Source organism: Colletotrichum gloeosporioides (assembly GCF_011800055.1).
Source record: "Colletotrichum gloeosporioides strain Lc1 chromosome Unknown consensus_34, whole genome shotgun sequence".
Taxonomy (NCBI): Eukaryota; Fungi; Ascomycota; class Sordariomycetes; order Glomerellales; family Glomerellaceae; genus Colletotrichum; species Colletotrichum gloeosporioides.
The window spans coordinates 227,444-251,649 of record NW_025544679.1 but is presented as its reverse complement, the minus strand read 5'-3'; the positions used below and the strand labels follow the sequence as shown (position 1 = coordinate 251,649).

The 24,206-nt window shown below is 51.3% G+C and overlaps 7 protein-coding genes and 1 pseudogene across 8 annotated transcripts; 4 read left to right on the top strand and 4 right to left on the bottom strand.

The window, feature by feature from the left end:
- Nucleotides 1-688: 688 nt before the first annotated feature.
- Nucleotides 689-1,823, top strand: GCG54_00004312 (uncharacterized protein; the record flags this gene model as incomplete). The annotated part of the gene is made up of 2 exons (XM_045404363.1): nt 689-1,014; nt 1,076-1,823. The coding sequence occupies 2 exons, from the start codon at nt 689-691 to the stop codon at nt 1,821-1,823; spliced, it is 1,074 nt and encodes a 357-aa protein (XP_045265837.1).
- Nucleotides 1,824-3,472: 1,649 nt separating this feature from the next.
- GCG54_00004311 (putative methyltransferase tdiE) lies at nt 3,473-4,892 on the bottom strand (the record flags this gene model as incomplete). Its single annotated transcript, XM_045404362.1, has 5 exons — nt 3,473-3,800; nt 3,967-4,104; nt 4,163-4,200; nt 4,736-4,765; nt 4,827-4,892. 5 exons carry the CDS (start codon nt 4,890-4,892, stop codon nt 3,473-3,475), a joined length of 600 nt encoding a protein of 199 aa, XP_045265836.1.
- Nucleotides 4,893-5,452: 560 nt separating this feature from the next.
- On the bottom strand, nt 5,453-7,330 carry GCG54_00004310 (annotated as a pseudogene). The gene is made up of 7 exons: nt 7,111-7,330; nt 6,991-7,051; nt 6,674-6,938; nt 6,415-6,621; nt 5,876-6,363; nt 5,664-5,824; nt 5,453-5,612 (listed from the first exon to the last, which is right to left on the bottom strand). Coding segments are annotated over exons 1-7 (1,562 nt in total).
- A 1,780-nt stretch (nt 7,331-9,110) lies between these two features.
- GCG54_00004309 (Presilphiperfolan-8-beta-ol synthase) lies at nt 9,111-10,738 on the top strand (the record flags this gene model as incomplete). Its single annotated transcript, XM_045404361.1, has 9 exons — nt 9,111-9,367; nt 9,424-9,550; nt 9,611-9,629; nt 9,679-9,837; nt 9,947-10,109; nt 10,164-10,253; nt 10,300-10,333; nt 10,390-10,607; nt 10,663-10,738. 9 exons carry the CDS (start codon nt 9,111-9,113, stop codon nt 10,736-10,738), a joined length of 1,143 nt encoding a protein of 380 aa, XP_045265835.1.
- Nucleotides 10,739-12,615: 1,877 nt separating this feature from the next.
- Nucleotides 12,616-14,112, bottom strand: GCG54_00004308 (DNA-(apurinic or apyrimidinic site) lyase 1; the record flags this gene model as incomplete). Its single annotated transcript, XM_045404360.1, has 2 exons — nt 12,616-13,037; nt 13,092-14,112. The coding sequence occupies 2 exons, from the start codon at nt 14,110-14,112 to the stop codon at nt 12,616-12,618; spliced, it is 1,443 nt and encodes a 480-aa protein (XP_045265834.1).
- Nucleotides 14,113-14,693: 581 nt separating this feature from the next.
- GCG54_00004307 (Diacylglycerol O-acyltransferase 2A) lies at nt 14,694-16,278 on the bottom strand (the record flags this gene model as incomplete). The annotated part of the gene is made up of 2 exons (XM_045404359.1): nt 14,694-15,998; nt 16,054-16,278. 2 exons carry the CDS (start codon nt 16,276-16,278, stop codon nt 14,694-14,696), a joined length of 1,530 nt encoding a protein of 509 aa, XP_045265833.1.
- A 1,680-nt stretch (nt 16,279-17,958) lies between these two features.
- Nucleotides 17,959-21,778, top strand: GCG54_00004306 (Kelch repeat-containing protein 3; the record flags this gene model as incomplete). The annotated part of the gene is made up of 6 exons (XM_045404358.1): nt 17,959-18,009; nt 18,073-19,590; nt 19,908-20,126; nt 20,488-20,626; nt 20,677-20,848; nt 20,950-21,778. Coding segments are annotated over 6 exons (2,928 nt in total), but the record flags the coding sequence as incomplete, so codon positions are not given.
- Nucleotides 21,779-21,838: 60 nt separating this feature from the next.
- On the top strand, nt 21,839-22,081 carry GCG54_00004305 (uncharacterized protein; the record flags this gene model as incomplete). The annotated part of the gene is made up of 1 exon (XM_045404357.1): nt 21,839-22,081. The coding sequence occupies one exon, from the start codon at nt 21,839-21,841 to the stop codon at nt 22,079-22,081; it is 243 nt and encodes an 80-aa protein (XP_045265831.1).
- Between the last annotated feature and the right edge of the window lie 2,125 nt (nt 22,082-24,206).

The window sequence follows — 24,206 nt, the reverse complement described above, 5'->3', positions numbered from 1 at the left end:
ATTATAATAGAGTTAATATTAAGATATATTTAAGTAATAATAAGTAATAGTTTAAATAATATTTAGTTTATATTCTATATATATATATTAAACCTTATAATCTATATAAATAGAAGAGTTTTAGATATATTATCTATTTCCTATAGATATTAGTATATATATTATATATATTTAAAGTAAAGTTTAACTAACTTAAGTAGATAGATATAAAGTACTATATAGATACTATTCTTTTTATAGTGAGGTTAGTAGATAAGTTTATATAATATAGACTATAAGTTTTTCCGACCTTACTACACCCCCCTGGCTACTTTTTAGACCCCCTGCCCTGCACAAAACCCTTGTTTTCCCCCGCAGGAAGCTGTCTCTTCTTGCCTACTGCATGCCCGCTGTTTCTAACAATAGCACCCAACCAACATACCGCGGGATCGGGTCGGCGACGGTCAGGAAGACACGGCCACGATGATTTTCCCAGCATTCAGTCCTCGACAAGCCTCGATGTCGCGAGCGTATAAAGAGTGCTAGGCATCCAACATAGAGACGGCACGATTGCAACCCTTCTCCAGTCTTTCGTCTGACCACCGAGCCGTCTCTTTGAATGACATCTCACTGTCATCTTGATCACGCTTCCTCGTTGTGTCATATCACAACAACATCCCAGTAGACGACAAACTGCAAGCTCGCAAATATGTCACAACCCTGCACCCTAACGACATGTTCCGTCTCGACGTCTCCCTACGGCTACCGGCCCAGCCAAGAGGCCCCCGCTATCTTCATCGCCATCTCCTCAATCTGCCTCATCGCCAACGCGGCCATCACAGTCCGAGGCTCCCAGACACAACAACAAAAACACTCGGCTACGGTGCCGTTCGCCATGTTAGTCACACTGGCATGTGCGCTTGAGGTCATCGGCTGGGCGGACCGTCTCGCGAGCTGGAGCGATCCCTGGGCGATGTACCCCTTCATGCAAGGCAAAGCACTGCTCACCATCGCCCCTGTCTTTCTCACGTCAAGGTAGGTTCCTCTCTTCTCTCATAATTCAGACTATGAACGGTTGCTAACAAACCCCATCCAGCATCTACGTCTCCCTCGGCCCCATGGTCCACACCCTCGGCACAGAGCACTCCATCCTCCCAGCGCGTCTCTACGCCGCAATCCTCCTCCCCGCAGACCTCCTCGCCCTCACACTCCAGCTCGCCGGCCTCGCGCTCGGCTTCAGCAGCGCCCCCTCCGCCATCCTCACCGACACCAAAGCGCCCTCTTACACCCCCACCCCCGCCGGCGCCAAGCTCGCCACAGCCGGACTCGCACTCCAGCTCGCAACACTCATCGCCGCCGCGCTCCTCCTCGCCTCCGTCCTCGTCCGCGCGGCGCTCTCGTACCGCCGGTACGGGTACACCACGTTCCACCGCGACGCGGGCTACGTCCCGCTCCCGCGGCGCTTCCGCATCTTCGCGATGGCCGTGCCGTCGGCTATGGCCGTCCTCTTCGGGCGGATGTGCTTCCGGGTGGCGGAGTACGCGGGGGGCGTCTCCGCGAAGGACGGGGAGGGCCTGTTCGTCGGGTTGGAGGGGCTGCTGGTTGCGTACGCGCTCGTGGCGCTGGTGGGATGCCACCCGGGGTTGTTCCTGCGGGACGGGCGGTTCGTGTCGCGGATTGAGGCGGAGGCGTTGGTTGGGATCGATGCGGTGGGCAGCGGGCCGGCGGCGGCGAGGATGAGGGAGCGGGAGAGGGAGAACGAGGCGGGGCTGGAGGAGCTTAGGAAGGTGTACCGAGCGCATGTTGAGGAGGAGCAGGAAAGGTACGGGAGGTTTGAGAGGTGATTTTTGAGAGTTCTGTTTTTGAGAGTTCTGTTTTTGGAGTTGGGATTTGGAGTCTGAATGATACCCCCACCTTGGAAGCGACTTGTTTGTTTGCAAGATATACCCTCGCTTGTTTGGATATAGTTTAGCATTATGCTTCTTTTAAGTTACGGAATAGGGTACATGTGCCCATCTCTTACGCCTTTCTGATCTGTTGTGGCACTGGCCTTCCTCTTTTTCCTAGCATGACCTATTAATTTTATAATTCCCAAGATGGCACTTGAGCTTGAGAAACATTAATGTCAACGAAGCCCGCAGTGGCTTGAAGGCATACATACTTTCACGTCGTCCCGCACAAATTGGTCTCTATTTAAACAACCGAGATAGGTAAAACTCCACGGATCTCCAAAGAAAAAGATAGTGTTCCTTGATGTCAATCTTCGTACTCGTATCTGAACGGCATGCACCAAGAAGCGGCTAGTTGGCCGGAAGTACCGGTATTCTGGGTTCGACTCTTGCGTGTACGGGGAACCTTCTCGGTTAAGTGCTGTCTCTCAGGCGGTTATTCAGACTGATACTCAAGGAGGAATGGACGTCCAGTGATACACGCCCTTGAACCCCATCAGCGAGGATGGGTGACCTTGGAACACCTCAAGCGAGGATTGTGGTCTCGCACTGATAAGCACACTTTGCGAGAAAGCCAGACCGCTGGAGTGTCTACCTAATTGTGGTCGAAAAGAGTAGGAATCATGATCTCCGTGAATTAATATACGGTTTTGAAAGTCATATCCACAGTCAAGAGTGTCCAAGCTTTAATCAGAGGCACATAAGATAATTAGCGATTTATTTTGAAGTCTGACCGCAAACAATTGCCGTTGTCCCATTGCACTCTGATTTTCGTTCCAGGAAATATTACGCTTAATTATCCAACTCGTAGTCGCTCTCAATCCATGTTGGAGACGAATCTTTAGACAGAACCATATTGAATACAACTGCATCAATAGATGAGAGATGGCGCCGCGGGGCGATAGCCATGATGGACAGTGGCGATCGAGATCCCCAGAAGCCGGGTTGGGCAAACGAATTGCAACTACGTGTCTTCCGAGTACCGACGGACTCAGCGAGTACTCGACTGTTTTCAAGAAAATCACTTGATCAATTGTGACGCGAACGGCATTGTTTCGACCGAGATGCGTGGACCCAAGCTTAAAGTAAGAAGTGCAAAGGTCTCGACAGTTATATCGCCTTTTCTCATTTGATATCGTCATCGAGCTCACGTGGTGGAGATGCCTTCAGAACGACAATAAAATGCAGTGAAGTAAACAGCAGCCTGCATGATTAGGACCCTTTCCGTTGGATGCTACTCGCTCAATTCTGGCGGCTTGCATTAGTGTTATGCAGTGAAGCAGTTTGGACTCCTTGAAAGCGAGGCTTCTACATCTTCTGGCTCTACTTGTGCCAGGCTATCATTCAAACAGACAACCATATGCCGCAGAAGAATGTAGTAACGAGAGTTAAGACTTGACTGTAAATAGTGGTTCTCATATGCCTGCGCCTTGCCAAGAAAGATCGTCCGTCTACAGTGGCTTTCGACCGTAAATGAAATACCTAAGAATACTGTTAGTCTTCGTTATGAAAAATCACCACGAGCCAATCATTGTATGGTTAGCTTACAGTGGAAAGTATCCGTGGATAGCCCTGTTTCTCAAGTCCTGCCGAACCTCCATAAGAAACACCTCAACCTCAGCACGGCTCCATTCGTGTGCTCGGGTGAGCGGTGCCATGGCGAGACTCTCAGCAGCGCCGAGGTTGTTCTCGAGGTTCCAAGCTCCGAGCTCCTTCCATCGGGGGTCCTTGGGCCAGTCGTTGATTGGCCACTTGTATCGGACAAGGGTCACGTCCTCGAAACCAACCTCTGCCATTAGTGGCTTGAGTTTAGGCGGCTCAATAAAGACGCGGCCTCCTTCAAGAGGATGGCGAAGCGGGCGAGTGCACAGTCTGGCGGGAACGAGCCGTCATCCGCTTGGGGGTCCATCTCAGCCTCTTGGAGTTCGACGTAGCCTCCGGGGGAAAGATTGCTGCCATGTTGTGAGCGATGCGATCTAGATCAAGAAATGAATGCAGTGAAAGTTCAAAAACATCTTTAAAAGTGCGGATGACATACTCGTAGCACTTTGTCAGATATTCCTTCCAGCTTGAAATGCTAGAGGTCATGAAGCGACTGTGGATGTAGTCGAACGGTTGCGAGTAGGTCCATTCCTCTTCGATATCATCAATCTCAAACTTGACGTTTGGCACGACGCTAAGAGACATATATCAGTCCTAAATCTGTCTTTCTGCTCGCTTCAAATTCACCGTACAAATCTGGCTGGGTTGGAGATAGATCTATTCCATACACCTAAAGACAATTCAGATCAGCTTCTTGAAAAAGTACGATCTAGGATGATTCATCGGTGTGAGATACTGTGGCCTCGGGATGGTCTTCTGCATATTGAATGGCCCAAGTGCCAGTGCCTACGTCGAGAGCACGTTGAACATAAGCGCCCGGTTGACAAGGCGGAGAAATACCCAGACGCCCGCCAAGTGTCATGAGGAACATATTATGTTGCATGTATGTAAAAGAGACTCCTGTTAAGTCATGAAATCGTGGCACAACGAGAGATTTGGCTGGGAGTTCTTACCCATTCAATCGTTCTCACGTTCGTCGTTTGGCATGTTGTATTCTAGATGTTTCTGTGAGTAGTGTCGCCGGGAAAATGGAAACGGGCAGGAGTCTCTTGCTCCCTTCCTTGTAGCGATGGTATGTTCTGCCATTTTTGAAGACATAGTCGCGGATTGAGTCGGCTAAGCTAGTGGTTGACGAGGCAAGACTCTGTTTGGAAACGACGTTAGCAACACAAGGCATGAAGAAGGCCCTGGAAGGTAAAACATACCTGGGTATCCACTCCATTTTCGTCTAAAGCCTGCGAGCAGAATCAGCCATACTCCTCTCAAAGTCGCAAATCACAATCCTTTCATCATTACCTCGTCCTCAGGGACAAGTTGGACTTCTTGATCGACCTGTTCCTGGTCTGCTGCTGGCTGACTCATGATGAGTTCTACACCAAGATACCACTACTGATTTAAAGACAATTCTGGTGGCTGGGTGACTCATCTTCGTTCAAAAGAAAAGATTGGGACATCTAGATAGAAAAGTACGTGGGCGATTCGACCGTTTTGTAGTGGGCACTCCCAACACGTGAGACTAGAACCCCTCTTTCTTGACGGGGATGAATGCAGCACACAATTCTAAGAAGAATCAACAGAAAGGGAGAGTTACATGCACATCTGCGGCGAAGATGTCTCTTTACGTCTAAAATGGAGTGCTAATGGCTTGATCATGTAGATTGCAGAAGCAAACAGATGTTTGCATGATTCCTACCGCTGAATTCCACATATTACTGGTCGCTGAGCAGACTGCATAGCTGTACTCACGCTGCCAAGAGAAGAGGGGTGAGCAGCACAGTATCTGACACAAGATATTTGACAGGCAGTGGAATACCGAACAACATCCTCGCAGCTCTACATCTTTATGCAGCTTATTGGTTTATTCGACCGCAAATCAGTAATGAATAGCCGAAAGACATACCGGTGGTAAAGTTTTGAAGCAACTACATTTTGACCGAATCAATGTTGACTTTGACACTTTCACGAATTCTAGCCGCAGGACCATCCGCCCACTGTGTCGTAGTGTCGTCTGTCTTGTAGAGACTCATGTTGAAGCGGGTGAATAGGTTTGCAAGGCAGAGATACATCTCCATGTAAGCGACGCTTTGAAGTGTCAGTCTCTCCACGCGAACTCAGCCAACGACTAGCACTCACTTCAATCCTATGCAAGCACGTGTTCCTTTACTGAAGGGAACGAACCACTTCTCTAGCTCCCATCCGTTCTCTCCGAGCCAACGCTCAGGGACGAATCTCTCTGGTTCCGGAAAGATATCAGGGTTGTCATGAATGGTTCTGATCGCCTGGGATACAGTCGACTGTTTGAGAGTTGAGCGATGTGACAAACAAGTAGCAATCGACAAACTCACCCCTTCCGGAAGGAAATGACCGGCGACGTATACACCTCCAGCAGGGACTCTGCGGGGAGTAATTCCTGGCACTGGCGAAGACAAGCGAAGAATCTCTTTGCACACAGCAGTCATGGGGCAGGTCAGCATGGGATTATATGAAGCTTGGCAGGACTACTGACCAGGTATGGGAGGTTGCAAAGTTCGCGGTACTCAAAAAGCCCCTCGGCATTGGTCTTCACCGTCATCAACTCGTCAAGCATCTTGTTCAGCTTCTCGGGGTTCTTCAGTAGGTAGTAGGTCCCGAGACTAAGACCAATACCTGTGGTGTCAGTACCAGCAAAGCAAAGAACAAAAGCCTCGTCCACAAGCGCCTCTCTATTCAGCCCATTGGGCATCTTAGCATTGGAGCGGAGCAACAAGTCAAAGTAAGTGGGTCTTCCATCAGACGCTGTTGTCAAGCCTTTAGCTTGCTTATCTTCGATTTCTCCAATCCATTCCGAGCATTGCTGACGTCTACAATCAGTGAAAAGTCAATCTCTAGAGTTTTGGTGGTTTACCTTGCGGAAAGCCGCGAATCCTGGTATTATCATACCAGCTATGCTCATTGGCAAGCCAACGGCGAGGCGGTTCATCAGGGGAAAGTGTTTCGTGAGAAGAAAATTGTCTGCGAATTTCGTCATGGCGTCCAGAAAAGGGGGCATCTCCTCGTCTGAGTCCACAAAGTTCATTTGTCGATCAAATAAAACAGACATGATCGTGTCAACCTTTGTACAACTTAGCGAACCTCTTTCCTCCACCTGTTATGTAAAGACCTACTGTGACGGATGACCACAAAGCCTGAATGTTCAGCGGGGCTCCTCTGTCGTAAGATCTCTGTGCCCTATTCATTGCCCTGCTGACGACATCCAAAATCGAAGGAGCCAGCTGATCCATCTGTCTGGTCGAAAAAAGGGACTTGACTGTGTTTCTTCGCTGCTTGTGCTCTTCCGGGTCAATAAGCATGACGATGGAGTATTTCAACGTGCCGAAAGCCTGGTAGAAACCCGAGTCTTTGAGATATCGGCTGTTGTTCGCATAAACCCTGTTTACGAAATGAGTCGCTTCTTTAGAATTTCATCCGTAACGGAACTCACTCCCTAAAAAAGCTGGGATCGCTGACATGTATGCGGTCGGAAGAGATGCGGATTACAGGCCCTGCGGGAGTTACAATGTGAGCACTGTCTCTCTTCAGTCCTGGTGCCCATATCACTCACCGTATTTCTCGTGGAGAATCGGGTATTGTCTGACAAGCTGACCGTCCAGAACAACGTCATAGTAAAATTCATACCAGCTAGTCGCTGCGGCGCACCAAGGTCCGGGGATGTTTCTGAGAGGATGAAAGAAGAGCCTGTAGAGCAACAGCCCAATGGAATACAGCAGACTCCCCAGCAGAAGCAATTGTATGCTGCTCGACACAGAATATGTCAGCGCCATGGTCAAGGGCCAAAGCAGGAGCTCATGCGTGCAAAAGGGGAAAAAAACAATAGAACTGTAATTGAACTTGTCTAAAGCGACCAAGATGGTTCAAACAAAATCAAAGACCGGATAGAGTTCTCAAAAGAAAACAGGGGAATGGCACTGACGAATTTATTAAACTGTCTGTGGCAAGCTCTTCAACCCCTCACGTGTATTTCCAAGACATCTTCTCTGCAATATTCATGCGGTACGAATGCAATGTGACACTTGTTGTATGACATCCCCCGCATCGTTGCATTGGTTTCGGGCTGTTCTGGCGACTAATACTGCCAATCACAATACATTTGCTTCACTTCCCCCGACGACTACAACTGGTAATGCGGCCTGTTTGGTTGGTTCGGACAGTGTCGATGCATTAGGCAATTGTTCCGCAGCATCAACTCCACCTCTAATGCAGGATCATTTTATCCCAAGAAGAAAGAACAGACTTTGATCCGCCGCCCCCGAGACCCCAGCAGACGTCTATCTTCAGGCTTCAGCTATCGCACGCCAACAGTTGTTTTTCTCTCAACCAACAGCCAGACTGCTGCCCCCATGGTCGCAACGGGGCTGCGCCTTCAGCAGCAAGGCAATATTGTACCAACACGGAACACATGTCGATGCTCTGATTGGCTCGTTACAAAGTTCTCGGCGTAGGAGGGCCGAAGCATTTTCCCTTTTCGCACGCATCTGACCGGGGTTTATTCCAATGCTCCATACGCGGCAGAGTTTGTTCCGGCTTTTAGGCACCCTCTGCGAATTGCTCCATTACAATCATTTTCAAATGCCAGAATCTAGAAAGTTGGGTTTCAATCAACTATCAAACGCCTTGCATCGATTTTGACTCATCGGGCATATGGACAAGATCTCGTGCCATGCTCCAGCTTTGGGATGTCCATGAGAGAAAGATCGTTTTTAGCCTTGCTTATCATGGCTTCATATTTTGCATGAATGTTATCGCACTAAACTTGGGATTGCATACGTTTCTTGATTTAGCGGGAAAGTGTAACTTAGAACATTCCGTCGTCGTATTTGCCGGGCCACTGACCAGTGTTCATCCTGTCTCTTCCATCCACAAGTGCAACTTCAGCCTTATTGCAACTCTAACTGATCCTGCAGGATTTTGGGTGCCGTTCAAAATGTGGCTTGTATTGCAGCCACTGGCTAACAAAATCAGCTGGACAAAATTGCACATTAGCTCCATTTAACTCCTTTCGGTCCATCAGTTGCAACCATCCGTTAGAAACCAAGAAACTTACGAGTCATGAGGATAAGATAAGCCTCTTTGAGGGCAACGAACTCCTGCGGCACAATAGGTTGAGATGACGTGAGTTCTGTGGTTCGGGCGTTCCGGGTCAAAAGAGGCTCCATTCTGACGCCCCCGGAGGAAGGCGTTGGGGGCCGTGTTGCCCTGACTGCTGAAGAAAGATGGATGTGGGGATCCCAGCAGTGGGGGTCTCAACAGCCTTGGTGGGATATCGTGTTGGTGATATTGTGATTTCTGAGTATTTCTGAGCGTCCAAGAAAATGACAGAAAGTTGTGGATGGGGTCACGGAGGCGCTGTTAGGCAGACAGACCAAGGACAATGATGAAGCCCCTAGCCTTTAATTTTGTCTCAACTATATAATGGTCTCGAGTTTCCTGCCTCAGTTGTGCTTATGTTCCCAAGACCATCGTCGGCAACTGGACATTCACATCTTTATCAGCTACGCGAGTGTATATCAAACATTCCAAATCCCTCAATATTCTCCTGACAACATGCCTTCGAATGCGAGCGAGTGTGAGGTTTCTTCCCCCCTTGAGTACGTTCCTGGGTCTCCAGATACCTCGAGCACACCCCCTGAATCAGACGATGAATCTATCTCACCCAACCTTTCCTTCATGAAAGGGCGTGTCAGTTCAGCACGCAAATCCGTGCGCATTCCGGATCTATGTTCCTCGATTCTCTCAACTGAACCTGTTGTCAACGCCAACTATGAGAAGGTCAAGCTTGAGGCAGACAATTGGATCAAAGAGTGAACCAATACCTACCTACCCTTCTACAAACATCTCGAACTAAGACGACGTATAGGGTGTTCCAATTTGATGAGAACGCAGCCAAGAAGAATGTCAAAGCTGATTTTGCTTTGATGTGCGCGCTTTCGGCTCCATATGCTGACGAAGAGGCCCTTCGCATGATGGTCGACTGGCACAATTGGGTAAGTAACAGTGCTATCACACTTCTCCTCATGCGTGTCTGACCTTGATTGTTAATATAGGTATTCGTCTTTGATGACCGTATGTACTCTTCATGTGTCTACTTCTCGACGCGACTGACACCATGTAGAATTTGATGAGGGTCACCTGAAAAACGACCCAATCAAAGCCAAGGAAGAGTTGGATGCTCACTGGGCCATCCTAGAGGGCCGGAACCCACCGGTGCAGCTTCATGAGAACCCAATCAGATATGTCTTTCAGACGACCTGGGATCGTGTTAAGAAGGTACGTAACTTCCCAATTCGATCGTACATTCGCGAGCTAACAAATCAACAGAGATCATCGGCCGGTATGACAAGATTAACACAGCCTGGAACTCCCACTAATACGCTTCCTAGATTTGCAAGAGCATTGGAAAGTTTCCCACAAAATGTACTTTGATGGACTTCTCGGCCAGGTGAAGGTAGCACATTCGCAGTCTGCGTTCACACTCACTGTTGATGAGTATATGAACTTCCGACGGGCTACGATTGGAACAGAGCCATCATTTGCCCTGGTTGAGTAAGAGGTTATCTAATTTTGCCGTCATAAACCTACTTACCAGTTGCTGTGAAGGTACGCTCATGACATCAGCATCTCACAGAAGTACCTTAGCCATCCGTCTGTGCGAGAATGCGAGCGAGTCTCTGCTGATCTTGTCATCTTGTGAGTAGACTCGACTTATGCCTTGTATCTCACTAACCCAATATAGCGTCAACGACATCCTGTCATATCGCAAAGACTTGGTGAGTTGTTTAGTCTAAATGCTACGCGAGCCCATACTGATAAAAGTTTTACACAGGAACAAGGAGGCGAGCATAACCTCATCTTGCTGCTTAGGGCCCAAGGCTTTAGTGAACAAGAAGCCATTGATCAGATTGGCGATATGATACTGGAGTGCTACCGATCCTGGTACAAGGCGTTAGCGGAACTGCCAGTTTGGGGTGAAAGTGTGGACAAGGAAGTGCTCAGATATATTGAGGCTTGCCGTACTATCGCTCTTGGAAACCTCCATTTCACGTAAGTGGCTCTCGCAAAATGCTTTCTTTTGGGGCTTCACTAATCTAGCTTCTAGTTACACGAGCGAGCGATACCTTGGCAATGAGGGAGCTCAAATTCGTGAGACTCGCATCATGTCGCTTCCTGCCTAGGTTTGTGTGTTTAAAGTGATAAAGGAAGGGTCGATCCTGAAATGAATTTGTAGATTAGTTAATCAAGCGGAGGGGGTCAAGGCTAGACTAGACTGGCTTTTGTATTTTGAGAAATAGACTTGCAACACTGACGCATTTTTTCTTACGGTTCTGACTGAAATTTGAAAGTGAGGTCTTGCATAGACGGCTAAACCTATTCCTCATTTCAGCAGACAGAACGGGTATATAGAACGAAGCCACAACGGCTTGGTAGACTCAAATATATTGACCTAACCTAATGAAGAAAATCCGTGACCAGTATCTCAACATGATTCCCCCGAAACTCTTTGATCTTAGATCAAGAATTAGGCAGTCGACAAGCCGTTCAATATTAACACATCTGCTTTAATGATGATTCTACCTCCCGCCATCGTTCTCTGCAAGCGTTCTCTTATTCTGCTGTATCCCTCTTACACCAAAATACCGAAGCAAGACATACGGCATACATCGAATGCGGTGATGTAAATGCTTCCAGGGGCAAAATGAGCCAGGCCTCAACGAGCCCGTTCAACCTAACCCTGAGTCCGATCTGTGTCTGCTGATATTTCAAACACTGCGGTGCTGCCACATATACCGGCATGGGCATGTATGCTTCTCCAAATAGTTGTGGAGTCTTCAGACTAGTTGGAACCGGAGCGGACGATTGTACATGGCAACAATGCTCTTGCTGCGGAGACTGAATTGCGTTGCCGGCTTCAGAAATCCCCCAGCTCAGCTCATGGTTCTCTGCATGATCGACATAGATTTCCGTATTAGATGTTGAATACTCACAGAATGATTGACAGCGGAAATGAGGAACATGAGGAACACAGAAGGGCTCACCCAAATGGGAACTCCTCTGCGATCATTTGTGTCTAAAAGAGACCAAGTACTTGTCTGCGAGAGATCGCTGAGATGCAATCGTCCACCAACCTCATTCGCTTTTGTCGTCGGGGGAAGAGATCCGAGGTCCGGCACGCCAGGACTTATATCTAAGCTTTTCGGTATTTGTTACTTGCAATCGAACATTCACTGGTTGGGTTCGATGAAGACCTGAACGATGATGCTTGACTTCTACTTATGGGCATACAGGCAATACTGGCTGCCTGTTTCCCTCTCTATTTCAATGTGGAAAGCATGGACACACACCTGCTCCCACATCGTCCATGACCGCTACCAATTATAATTACCACATAGCAGTTGTGCTACGACTTTTCTTCCAGAAGACTGTTTGCGTTGGATTGTTCTATGTCTAGCTGAATCGATCATTCTGTTGATATCTGGTCCGAAAGTCACAGATTTCATGTCGAAAACCCAAGTGGCCCATGTCCAAGGCGGAGTCCAATGCTTTTTGACATTGAATACACAGCCGCCAGGACCGATCGAGAACAAAAGACGGAATATGGTTGACGTATTATGCAATGTGAGAGTCTAGCCCTTATAAGTGTTGTTGGGAGGGTCATTTATGATGCAAAGTCCGTTTACGCATCCATTGACACCACCACTATTGGCCTTGCGAGAGAGCGATGTCTGGGTAAGCGCATGCTATTTATGGATCTCGCCAGAGCAGATGATTCAACCGGTTCCAAACCCAGGCCCTTTCAGCGACTAACATCATCCCATTTTCCTTATGAAGAGTGATAACTGCCTGGACCGGTGCCGTATAGTCAGCAGGTACCATTTCACGGCATTTCAACCTCGACGGGGTTCTGCTGTTTGCACCTATCATGTCATGCCTCAGGGAAGGATCATCATCGATTAGATTTCATACACTCCAGTCCTTTCGCGGACAACAGCGTTACTGTACACAGGCCACGCGCCCTCATAACACATATTGATACACTGACATAGCGAATCCATCACTCGCTGTCCTCATCACTCTCGACCTTCTTCTTCCTGCCCTTCGCAGGCGCCTTCTTCGTGCCCTTCGTTCCCTTCTTAGAATCCTTAGCAGCCTTGCGGTCAACCTGATCCTGGATCTTACTCCTCTCGCTGGCTCCTTGCTTCTGCAACTTCTCCTCGAGCTCCTTAAACTCGTCGCTCTCCGCGTCCATGCCAATCAAGCTCTCCAGCAGCTTGATCTCATCAGCCCACACCTTCTTATCCTCGACACTCTTGCCATTCTCGTCCTTACGGTCGATGGGCGTCTCGAGGACCATTGGCATGTCTTTGAAGGCCTCGTTATTGACCAGTGTGTGGAAGGCCCGCAGACCGAGGAAGCCGGTGCCGATGTTGGCGTGGAGATCGCGATGCGAAGCAAATGGTGCCTTGCTGTCGTTGACTGGACCTCGTTAGCATTCTTTTCCAAGCCATCAATATCCAATGGCAAACTTACGGTGGAAGGCCTTGAGATACTTGTTACCCACAACCTCGTCAAACTCCTTCATAGTCTCCCCAAACACCTCAGGCGTCCGCAAATCATAGCCCGCCGCAAAGGCATGGCACGTATCAATGCACACGCCCACCCTCTTCTTATCCTCAACCTTGTCGATAATCTCCTTCAAATCCTCAAACTTGGTGCCGATGACATTGCCCGCGCCTGCCATGTTCTCCAGCACAGTGACAACACTCTTCGTCGCCTTATGCGCCGCGTTCAACTGCGCCGCAATCCGCCCGCACGCCTCCTCTCTCGCCTCGCCTCCAGTATTGCCCGGGTGGAAGTTGTAAAGCTTGATCCCCAGCTGCTCGCAGCGTTGAAGGTCGTCTATGAAACTGGTATACGCCTGCTTCGCTTTAGCGGCGTCCGCTTGCGCGAGGTTGACGAGGTATGATCCGTGTGGGAGGACATGGGCGCCGGCGTCGTAGTCGCTTGCCTTTGCCTGCTCGAGGAACTTCTTCTTGGCGTCGGCCGCGAGAGGCGGGCTCTCCCATTTGCGTTGAGACTTGAGGAAGAGAGCGAAGGCGTTGGCGCCGATGTTGACGGCATTCTGAATCGAGTTATCCACACCTGCGAAGAAGACCGTCAGTAAAACAGGATCGTCATAGGAGAGCCGAGGGCTGTCCGTACCTCCTGCAGCGCTCACATGAGCACCGATGTACATCGCCTTCTTCAACGAAGAAACGGCTGTTCTTTCCGCGAGAGGCATGTCGTCTTCCTTCTTTGCCTTGCCCTTGGCGGCGGTCTTCCTCTTCTTTGCGGGCTTCTCCTCTTCCTCAGCACAGCTGCCACACTCCTCGTGCTCGTCTTCCGACTCAACCTTGCGCTTTGGGGCGGCCTTCGGGGCTGCAGTGGTCTTGGTCTTGGCGGCAGTAGTAGTCGCGCTCTTGGATCCGTTCGCCTTGGTGGTGGTCTTCTCTTCGACCTTGGTCTCGACGACAGCTTGCGCCTTCCTACGAGCCGACGTACGAGGAGGCATTTTCTCCTCTGTTCTGAATCTGATAAGAAGCTGAGACTTATATAGAAAACAGAGTCGACTCGACGGAGGAGTTTGATCGGCGAAATCGGGAGGTTTCGTGGAGTTTGTAATTGAAAAAGCTGGTTGCCGCAGCTCAAAATACTCGAGGTCAAGTCGACGCGTCAGACGCGATTGAGTTTCCACGTGGTCATGTGACGTCAATTAAACAGCCCCCTGCCCCCTAGCTCGAGCAGCCGCTCAGCGTCGCACCCCACATTCCCCTCGCAGGTCGCATCTGCGTTGTGATCGTAACCAGACGAAGGCGCGGCGATGCAGAATCGTTTCACTACTTCAGATGTTCATCGGCTTCGTTTCGCAATGTATATCGGTTATTGATAGTGATGGAATGCTACCTCTATCCAGGCTTACAAATTTCCTATTCTTATTGCCCCCCTTTTTCCCAGTTGACCTCCGGGCGCCAAAACATAAACAAAATTGAGTCTCTCCTCTGACCAACTCCGGCCAGCAGCATACGACTAAGGTAGGAAAATTGTATACAGGGTGAAAAGGATGTTCCATCCAATGTTCGAGAGTGTAGCGACTTAAGCAATGAACTGAAGTTCGGCCTTGCGCTCAGGCGCGAACTGATCCTTGTACGTGTCCCAAATCTTCTGCAGCTCGGCAATGTACAGCTCGTGCAAGCGGTCAATCTCCTCCTGTGATGGCTGAGCGGAGGGGGGCGTGGTGACCTTGATGGGCTTTCCGACGACGATGTTGAGAGGTCTGCGGTAAGGCATCATGCCCACATCGTAGTTGAGAATACCACGTCCGTGGAGCGCGGGCAAGGTAAACTTGAAAACGCGGAGGACGAACATCTGGAAGTTGTGCACCCAGGGATGAGTCTTCGGGCTCAGCTGATCGTAGAGGTCGTTCTCGCCGAAGCCCAAGACAGGCACCAAATCGGCTCCAGTTCGCAGGGCCATCTTGATGAAACCCTTGCGGCCCTTCAAGATCAGTCTCAGAGTTCCGGGCTGGGCCTCGAGGGACTCTCTGGCTCCGCCAACGACGATGGTAACGGCGCGGCCCATACCCTCGCCATTGCGGCCGCCTTTGCTCAAGGTGTTCCAGATCGACTCCTTAGAAACGGATCGGACACCCATCGCCAGAATGTAGTCTCGGTACAAGGGGATGCGGAAGTTGTTGTCAAGAGTCAACAACGAGTTGGTAATTCCCGGGAACTGCTCATCGAAACCAAGAGCGTTGGTCGCAAAAGCGGCGAAAGCGCCATGGGAAATGATTCCATGGGGGTGGTAGCCAAAGATATACTTCCTGGTAGGTGGCAGATCGTGAGTCTTGTGCAGCTCAGCCGGGTAGTAGTCTGCAAAGAGCCTCCAGATGTAGCGCGAACGCAGCCATTCGGAGCGGTACTTGAGATTGCCGTCGGACGCAACGCTGGAGAGTGAGAGATGAATCAGGTAAGGAACCAGGAGTGGCCATGTGAAAGGGATAGCGGCGAGGAAGAAGAAGATGGAGACAAATGTCAAGATGGAAAGACCGTGGAACAGAACGGCTCCCGTCTGTAATCGGCGACTGAAAGGGACCTGAAGAGGTGCAAATCTTATGCCACCAGCTTTCCAACCGTATCGATGACTGTTCCTCCTGCCGAATGCAGCCAGGGAGAGACGCGGATATTCGTCATCATCCATGCTCTTCACCGTAGTCGACTCAGGCTTGTCTACGTCGAAGCCGTCGACCAACGTTTCGTCAGCGGTGCCCTCGCTTCCAAAGCTCCTCTCCACGTCAGGGGAGTGTCCATTGCTATCATCGTCGACGTTGCCCTTCGCCACATCTGCGAAGGTCGCTTTTCGTTCATCTCGGTTTTCCTTCTTTGGGGTTTCATGAAGGTTCTGGATGTGGATGTCAGTTGGGCTTACAGCTTGACTGTTCCACACTGTATCTTACTGTAGGCTTCTCCTGTTTTTCCTGTTTCTCCTGTTTCTCGGGGGTAGGTTTCGGGGCTTCGGTGGTTGCTGGCTGTGATGGCCCAAGCTCTGGAGCTTCTGCAACGACGTTAATCTTGCGATTCCCTGCCTCAGCCGATTGCGCAGCCAGTTGAGGGTTGCTTGGCTTCCGCTCAGCCCTCTTTGACGGCGACTTAGAGCGAGCCGACTTCTTGTTCTTAGGCATGGCTGCTTGTAATTTCGTGATGACAGGTGCCTGCTCCGTTCAAAGACATGCAATGGCCAACCGTGTAACAAAGTGTGTGTTGCGGAGGAAGAATGGTATTTATGTGGGTGATCCCTTACCTGGACTGACAGCCACTTTCCCCGTGTCCCCAATGCTAGACATGGCTGAGTCGGCGTCGGATGGCGGTAGGGCCGAAGCTCAGACGGCGACAGACGTGCGTTCGACGGCGCAAGCTAGGCCGGGTTGCCCAGGAACGAGGAGCGAGGGACGAAAGACGCGCAGGGCGATGGCGTCTGTGAACGGAGTCGGTCGACTTCTAGCGGCAGACCCACGGCCTGTTCTCAGTAAGGGGCGAGGGTTTGACCAGCAGTGATCGGAAACTTTGGGCGCACAGGGTCCGAAGTCTAAGAGGGAGCGGTTCGAGGAATGCACATAGAGCAAGGGCGGAAGGTTGTGGCGCTGGTCGTGTTGGTGGTGGTGGTGGAAGTGGCAGACGCAGAAGAGTTGCGAAACGAAGTTCAGGTTGGCTGCTGGTGCCGACAGCGGGTGCGACGAGTGAGCCAGCTCTGCTGCCCTGGTCGCGGTACCCCCGAAGCTCCCGCCAATGGCGATGACGTGAGGCTCCACATGCCGGCTAGCGGCTGCGCCGCATGCAGGGTTGTCTGCATAACTCATGCATAACATGCACAAATCCCACATTGCTTTTCGTATGTTTATCAACAACCCCAGCAACTGAGTGCGATGAGCTTCCTATTGACATGTGATTGTGGCTGTTGACTTCCATCGTCTGTCCTTGCGAGTCTTCCAGATCCTGGCCATGAAACGTTCTGGCGTCTGCCGGCAGGCTTCTGTGCATATCCAACCAGCGGCTTAGTCGAATGAAAGGTCAGCAACACCATCGAACAGGTCTCCTACCACGCTCGCCTCTAGGTTGCAATTGGCCCTTGCAGCAGATCCCCAGACCGATCATCACGGTTGTCTTGGACTAATGTTGTTGAGCTGTTGGTCTGAAACTTGCCTAATTCGCAACAGCATTGCGCTGGCGTGAATTCTTAGCTGCTAGTAGCGTGCCGCGTTGCCCGTTTATCTTTGCAAAATCAAGAACAGCCACGTTTCCATGTTCAAGTACCTGTAGAGAGCGTGCGGAGGGGATGAACTCTGGCATGTGACAAGACAGTTTAAAGCGCCTCTTTCAGAGCTCTGGATCCCATCTTGTCAGCATCCGACCCGTGCCAAAGCACCCTGTTATCTAAGAGATCGCTTGAACGGCAAAGACACGCGACGCTGAAGCTTCTTCAGAGCCTATTTGGGTCCAATTTATTGCCTTTATCTGCGGTGTTCTTCAAATATCTGAAAATGACTATGACCGTTGAATGTTACCAGCGGATGCTGGTCATAATTGACGGGCTGGCTGCTTTTGAATACCCAACATCTTTCGTAACCACCAATGGCTTATGTTCGCACTGTACAGAACACGCATCAGTGCCAGGAAAACACAGTGATGGCGGGGACACTTGAACTGTACGTTCGATCTGATTTGCCCCTCACTCACTCGACATGAAAATTTCCAGCGTGATGAACCCCACCATCATCTCATCCCACCATTCACCCCGCCGACGTCACAAAAGTCAACAATAATTTGCCCGCACGTTATCACTGCACTTTTTGAGACCACCCAAAATGGCCAAGGCTAAGAAGGGCGGCAAGAGCGACGAGAAGGCGGCTAAGGCAGTACGTCCCTCACCAACATGATCAAGCTTCTATTCCACCTTGCCTAACTTGGATATGGAGTAGGCCGCAAAGAAGGCAAAGCAAGCCAACAAGGGTGAAAAAAAGGCCAAGACCAAGGCTGCGAAGCTCGAGGGCAGCGATGCCGAGGACGTGGATCTCGAGCAAGTGCTCGAAGAGTACAAGAGGCAGCAGGAGCAGTTTCTCAAGATCACCGAGACTGTGGCTGAGGCGCCCCCTAAACCTCGTTCTGCCTCCACACTCATGGCCTCGCCCTGTGATCGCAACAATCTGTTGCTCTTTGGTGGCGAGTACTTCAACGGCGCATTGGCGCAGTTCTTCAATGACTTGCACATCTACTATATTGACCGCGATGAGTGGAGGACCGTGACGTCGCCAAATGCGCCGCTGCCGCGCTCTGGACATGCGTGGACTCGGGCTTCCAACCCGAACCACATTTACCTGTTTGGCGGAGAGTTCTCCTCGCCGAAGCAGGGTACTTTCCACCACTACTCGGACTTCTGGCGCCTGGAGCCTGCCACGAGAGAATGGACAAAGATTGAATGCAAGGGCAAGACACCTCCGGCGAGAAGTGGTCACCGTATGACATACTGGAAGCAGTACATCATTCTGTTCGGTGGTTTCCAAGACACTTCAAACCAGACCAAGTATCTCGCCGACCTGTGGATCTTTGATACCCAGAACTTCTCGTGGTTCAGTCCAACGTTGCCTCCTGCTCAGCTGAAGCCTGACCCGAGATCGTCCTTCACGCTGCTCCCCCATGAGCAAGGAGCGGTTCTCTACGGAGGCTACTCCAGAGTCAAGGCCACGGTAGCAGCCAACAAGCAAGCCAAGGGCTCTGCTCAGGGGCAGAGGAACATCCTGAAACCCATGGTTCACGATGACTGCTTCTTCCTCAGAATGTCTCTGCCTGCGGAAGGCTCACCGGCCACCGCCCCTCCCGTTGTCCGCTGGGAACGACGCAAGAAGCCTGCCAATGCTCCCAACCCCAAGCGCGCGGGTTCGACCATGACATGGCACAAGGGACGTGGCATTCTGTTTGGAGGTGTGCATGACGTGGAGCAGAGTGAAGAGGGCATAGACAGCGAGTTCTTCAGGGAGTTGTTTGCGTGGAACATTGAGCGTAATCGCTTCTTCCCGCTAGTTCTTCGCAAGGCCCGTCAACAAAAGAAGCAAGTCGTTGAACAGCGCGGTGGCCGTCGCAACAGAGCCCAGGATCGAGAGGAGGAGCTTCTCAGACAGCTGGCCGCTCTGGAGACGGGCAAGTCTTTGGAGGACGCAGAGGACATGGAGCTTGACAAGAAGGAGGAGCCTGAAGAGGAGGTTAAGCCTTTGAGGGAGATGCCCATCACCATGGAGCTGCCGCATCAGCGATTCAACGCTCAGCTTGCCGTCCAGGACGATGTGCTTTACATCTATGGCGGCACGTTCGAGCAGAAGGATCGCGAGTTTACATTCGACGATTTGTATGCTGTGGATCTTGGAAAGATGGACGGATGCAAGGAGATCTTCAACAGGCCCGTCGAGGACTGGATCGTGAGCGCACCCGAGTACCTTCTCTCCGTTACCTTACTGACATTACATAGGATTCCGAGGATGAAGACGAAGACGATGACGACGACGAAGATGATGACGACTATGACGAGGATGAGGATGAGGACATGGAAGAAGAGGAGAAGCCGAGATTGCATACGGAAAGCAAGCGCAAGAAGAAGGTCGACGAAGCGTCTGTTGCCGGTTCTGAAACCACAGCGGCGGCATCCACGGAGGATGACGATACAGAGGCGACAGAGGAAACAGTCGATGACGGCCTTCCTCACCCTAGAGTAAGTAAAACCCTGGAAGCACCGAAATCAGATTTCGCTCTAACAACCACACAGCCCTTCGAGTCTCGTCGCGACTTCTTCGTGCGTACCACCGCAGAGTGGCAGGAGATTCTTATGACCAACTTGCGGTGGAAGAACATCCAACCAGAGACACTCGCCATCAAGGAGATCAAGGCGAAGGCCTTCGAACTCAGTGAGGAGAAGTGGTGGGATTGCAGAGAGGAGATCACGGCTCTGGAAGAGGAGCAGGAAGCTGCTGGCATCCAGGAGGTTGTGTCGCTCGCTGAGAGAGGCGATGCGTCTGGTGGTGCAAAGAGACGATGATCCTTCAAATATCCAGCCAATTAGAAATGTTGAAAATACTTCATTGAAAACATCTCAGAATGCAGTGTTGGAGGGTTGGCCTCTCGATTCGATGGCACCTGCCTGACCACTGAAGTGTCGCACGTGACCTCGCGTCTTTGCATTATCGCCCCTCCGCAGGCAGCTACGTCCTCTGTCGCAAAAGCCACTTCAAGCAAACGCGTGAAACCAAAAGGCCAGCCAAGCACTCCGCGATTTGGAATCTCATGAATTCAGGATCTACTTGAATCTGTGGGTCGGTGATCACGCTGTTGTTTGTGTCCATCTTCAGTCCATCATGCCGATCGGCATTCAGCGGCTCAACGCGAAGCGCTCGCACCCAAATGATCGCATCATCTTCATCAAGCCGCTGAAGGGCCCAGGCGAGAAAATCGCCCAGGACTATCTGGAGAGAATTGCGGCGCAATGCTGTCAGTTTTCCACATGATGCAGACCAAGGAACCTGGCTGACTGAAAAAAGTACCCATCATGAAAGAAAACCACCTATCGGTGATGTCATTGGAAGAGTATGAGCCGAACCCTGAGTTTGTCGGAAGAAACTTCAATGCCGGCGAAATCGTGCAGCTGGTTCTCAAGTCGCGCTCAGGGAGATGGCTTCCGTTTGAGTATGTCCAGATGGTCATGATGCACGAGTACGTACGCACTGTTCGAAGACGGCATCCCGTATCTCATCATCTTCTAGGTTGGCGCACTGCAAACAAATGAATCACTCCAGAGCATTTTGGGCCGTCAGAAATCAGTACGCAGAGCAGATGAGAGGCTTGTGGCAGCGAGGCTACACCGGCGAGGGCATCTGGGGTCGTGGCACTTTGCTGCAGACGGGTGAGTTCCAGAACAACGTGGCACTGCCCAGCGAGCCACTACCGGAGCATCTCTGTGGCGGAACGTATCGCTCGCGTGGTCGCAAGAGAAAGGCCAAACCCAAGCTCTCCTACAAAGAACAGAAGGAACGTCGGATTCTCAAGAAGTTTGGTGCAAACGGCGTTGCGCTCGGTGCGGATGAGGAGACCAAGGTCAAGCTGGAGGGCGGCAAACGCACGCAGGCAAAACCTCGCGTGGCTGGGAGTGCCAGAGGCCGCGAATTACGAGCAGCGGCAGCATTGGCGCGCTTCGACCAGCAGAAGAAGGAACCCCAGGAGGACTTCACAGTCAAAGACGAGGAGGACGGCACGGAGAGCGAGTACGAGGATGACCCGGTGGATGTCAAGTCTGAGGATGCCGTTGATATCGACGGCAAGAAGATGCTTGACGGCAAGGGCCGCGGGATGATAAAGGTCTGCGAGGACGAGAACCCCGACGACCAGGATGCGCAGAATGAGCTTCAAGAGCTGCGCGCATCCGTCAAACAATGGCGACAAACACATCTCAGTTTCAAACGCGAAGACGAGCCCTCGGCATCGGCATCGGCATCTCAAGCTAAAGTAAACAAGCCAAAGCAAGAGAAGCGAAACGCCACGACGGATCGAGCCTCCAAGCAAGCATCGCCGCCGAGAGTCAAAAAGGAAGAAGACGACGAAGACCAGCCGGTGCCGATTTCGGACATTGAGAGCGCACCACCGCCGGTAAAGAGAGAAGCAGATGACGATTCGCGGCCATTGCCAGCCGGCCGTCCGAGCTCGCCGATGCGCCCGTTATCAGTTACCGATCACACAAGAGCAGCGCCTTCGTATATCCGCTGTGGAGTGTGCTCTTTTGAGAACCCGCTCCTCTCGATAACCTGCGAGATTTGCTCCCACGTGTTTGACCCGGCAAGCGTGCCGAACTCCTGGCGGTGCGACCGTGAGGTGTGCCATAGCACTAAACATGTCAACCCCGGCGACTTCGGGGTCTGCGGATTATGCGGCCAAAGAAAGAAGCAAAATTGATTCAAGCCAGCAACTGGTCACTTCCGAAGATTCATGACAAATTGGGTGCTTTGCCAACAGAGAATCACGTTGCTGATGAACAACTTGCAGGAAAACTAATTGCCAGGATGGAAGAAAGGAAAAAGTCATGAGCTATGAGGCTATGAACGCATGTTAATATCAATTACTATCCGCCCCCTGCAGCACTGACTAAGGGGACGGGCCATAAGGCTCATTTTCTTGGCAGGGCAGCGGGGCCTTCACTTTCGCGATAGATTATCTACCTGTTATTCTGGGAAACGATGACCTCCTCCGTCCCAAAAGTTCGTACTCAATTTACGAGGAAAAGCTTCAGCCCAAGACAGTATTTTAGGCTCACTTGTCAAGTCTTCAAGTAAAGTTCGGCTGGGCTGGACTCAGTGGAACCCGGACCGTCCGCAGCGTCCGCGGTGCGCTGAAGAGCGGTTCGCCTAACCGACACCCTGGGCGGGTTCACAAGAGGGGCGTCCAGCGGCTTAATCTGTGCGAAACATGGAGAAGGAAAAAGGAACCACCAGACCAGAGCCGATCGATGGAGCAGGGCCTTTTGAAGTGGGCTGTTGCGAAATACCGACCGGCGCTGCGTTGCCGAATTGACGTTCTTCTCGCAAGGTCTTACGAAAAATGACTTGCTTGCGGGCTTTTCACAACACACAATCACCAAAAGCCAAAAGGACACATTTTCAAGTTTTCTACCGCAGCCAAGGGGAATGAAACAAGAAATATCAAAGGAGGAGTTGTTCGGGATTGTCAGGGCCAAGAGCTCCTCCTGTAAGGGCTGCTCAGTACTTTGTTTGCACACACGTTTGCGCCGCCTCCTCGATGACAATTGAATACAACCCAGAATGCCGGGAGCTTTGGACGGCGCGTGCGGGACTTTGGGGTTTTTCAAGGTTCGCTAAGGTGTCTGATAAACAAAAGATCAGCAAGCTTGGACAGACGTGACTTCAGCATGGTTGTCACAGATGGATTGCACTCTGTGCCTATTCTCGGGGATCTTGTCTATATCGCGGCGCATCCTATTGACAAGCTACAGCGAATCAGCCACCACAAATCAGCCAACCAACCCAGGCAGGCAATAACCAGAGCAAAGCAGAACGGGATAGCCAAGCTATCTTAAGCCTCAGCCAAGGGTTTCGCTATCCCCTTCGTCACATCATCGCGCACCCCGCGGCACTTGTGGGTTGGTGATAGCTCCAACGTTCAAGATCGCGAAACTAGTTAGCCCAAAAGAGGGAGGTCGAGGCCCGATTCCTCTTCCCCTCTGTGCATCCCCGGAGCACACGCACGACTGCGGTAGGTGGTAGTCGCTACCGCGCCGGAGGGACCCAAGTGCGAGCCTGCAGTGTTCTTGTCAGACGGTGGAGATTCGCGGGAATACCGGGATGGCCCCACCGCTCGAGTTTCAGAAGCCTTAAAATGGCACCTCGTCGTCTGAACCGAACGGCATGGGGGCCCATGTTTCACTTTGCGACTCCGGATGGGCGCCGCCGAAGACAACTGGCCCGCCTGTGAGCAACGCCTGTGGCCGCCTGCTGGCCTTGCGAGTGATCACCGAAACTTGTTCCTGTGTTCCTCCCTTCCCCCTTTCCGCTTCCCGACCTTCCGCAACTCTCAGTGTCGTGCTCGACGTCGGTTGCGCTCATCACCGTCCCCTTGCCCCCGTCTGAATTCCTGCCCATGACATGACGTCCAGAGAGGAAGAACCCTGCACGCGCACCGCCCGGTATCGAACCTATCGAACCTCATGCGCCGAGAGCACCAGCCCAGCGCCAACCGTCGATCCGGGATAGCGACTAAAGAGCCCCCCTGACCTTGGGCTCCAGGCCCAATGAGGTGGTGACTCGAGGTCTAGCCTAACGGTACTAAGGTTAATGGGGACAACCTGCCAAAAAAGACAGGTCGTGAACCTGCGACTTTCGAAGCTGCCGGCCCCAAGCCACCATCGCGCAACGACCTCTCTGAGTCCACGCCAAGTGTCAAGTCAAACCTGGCTCCCCTTCTCCACAGCCGCGCAGGAGAGATGCGTGTCGTCAAAAGCTCGACGTCCGCACGGTTCGAATTCTCCATTGGTGATCTTGTGCTTGCGCTTGCGTATCGCAGGTAC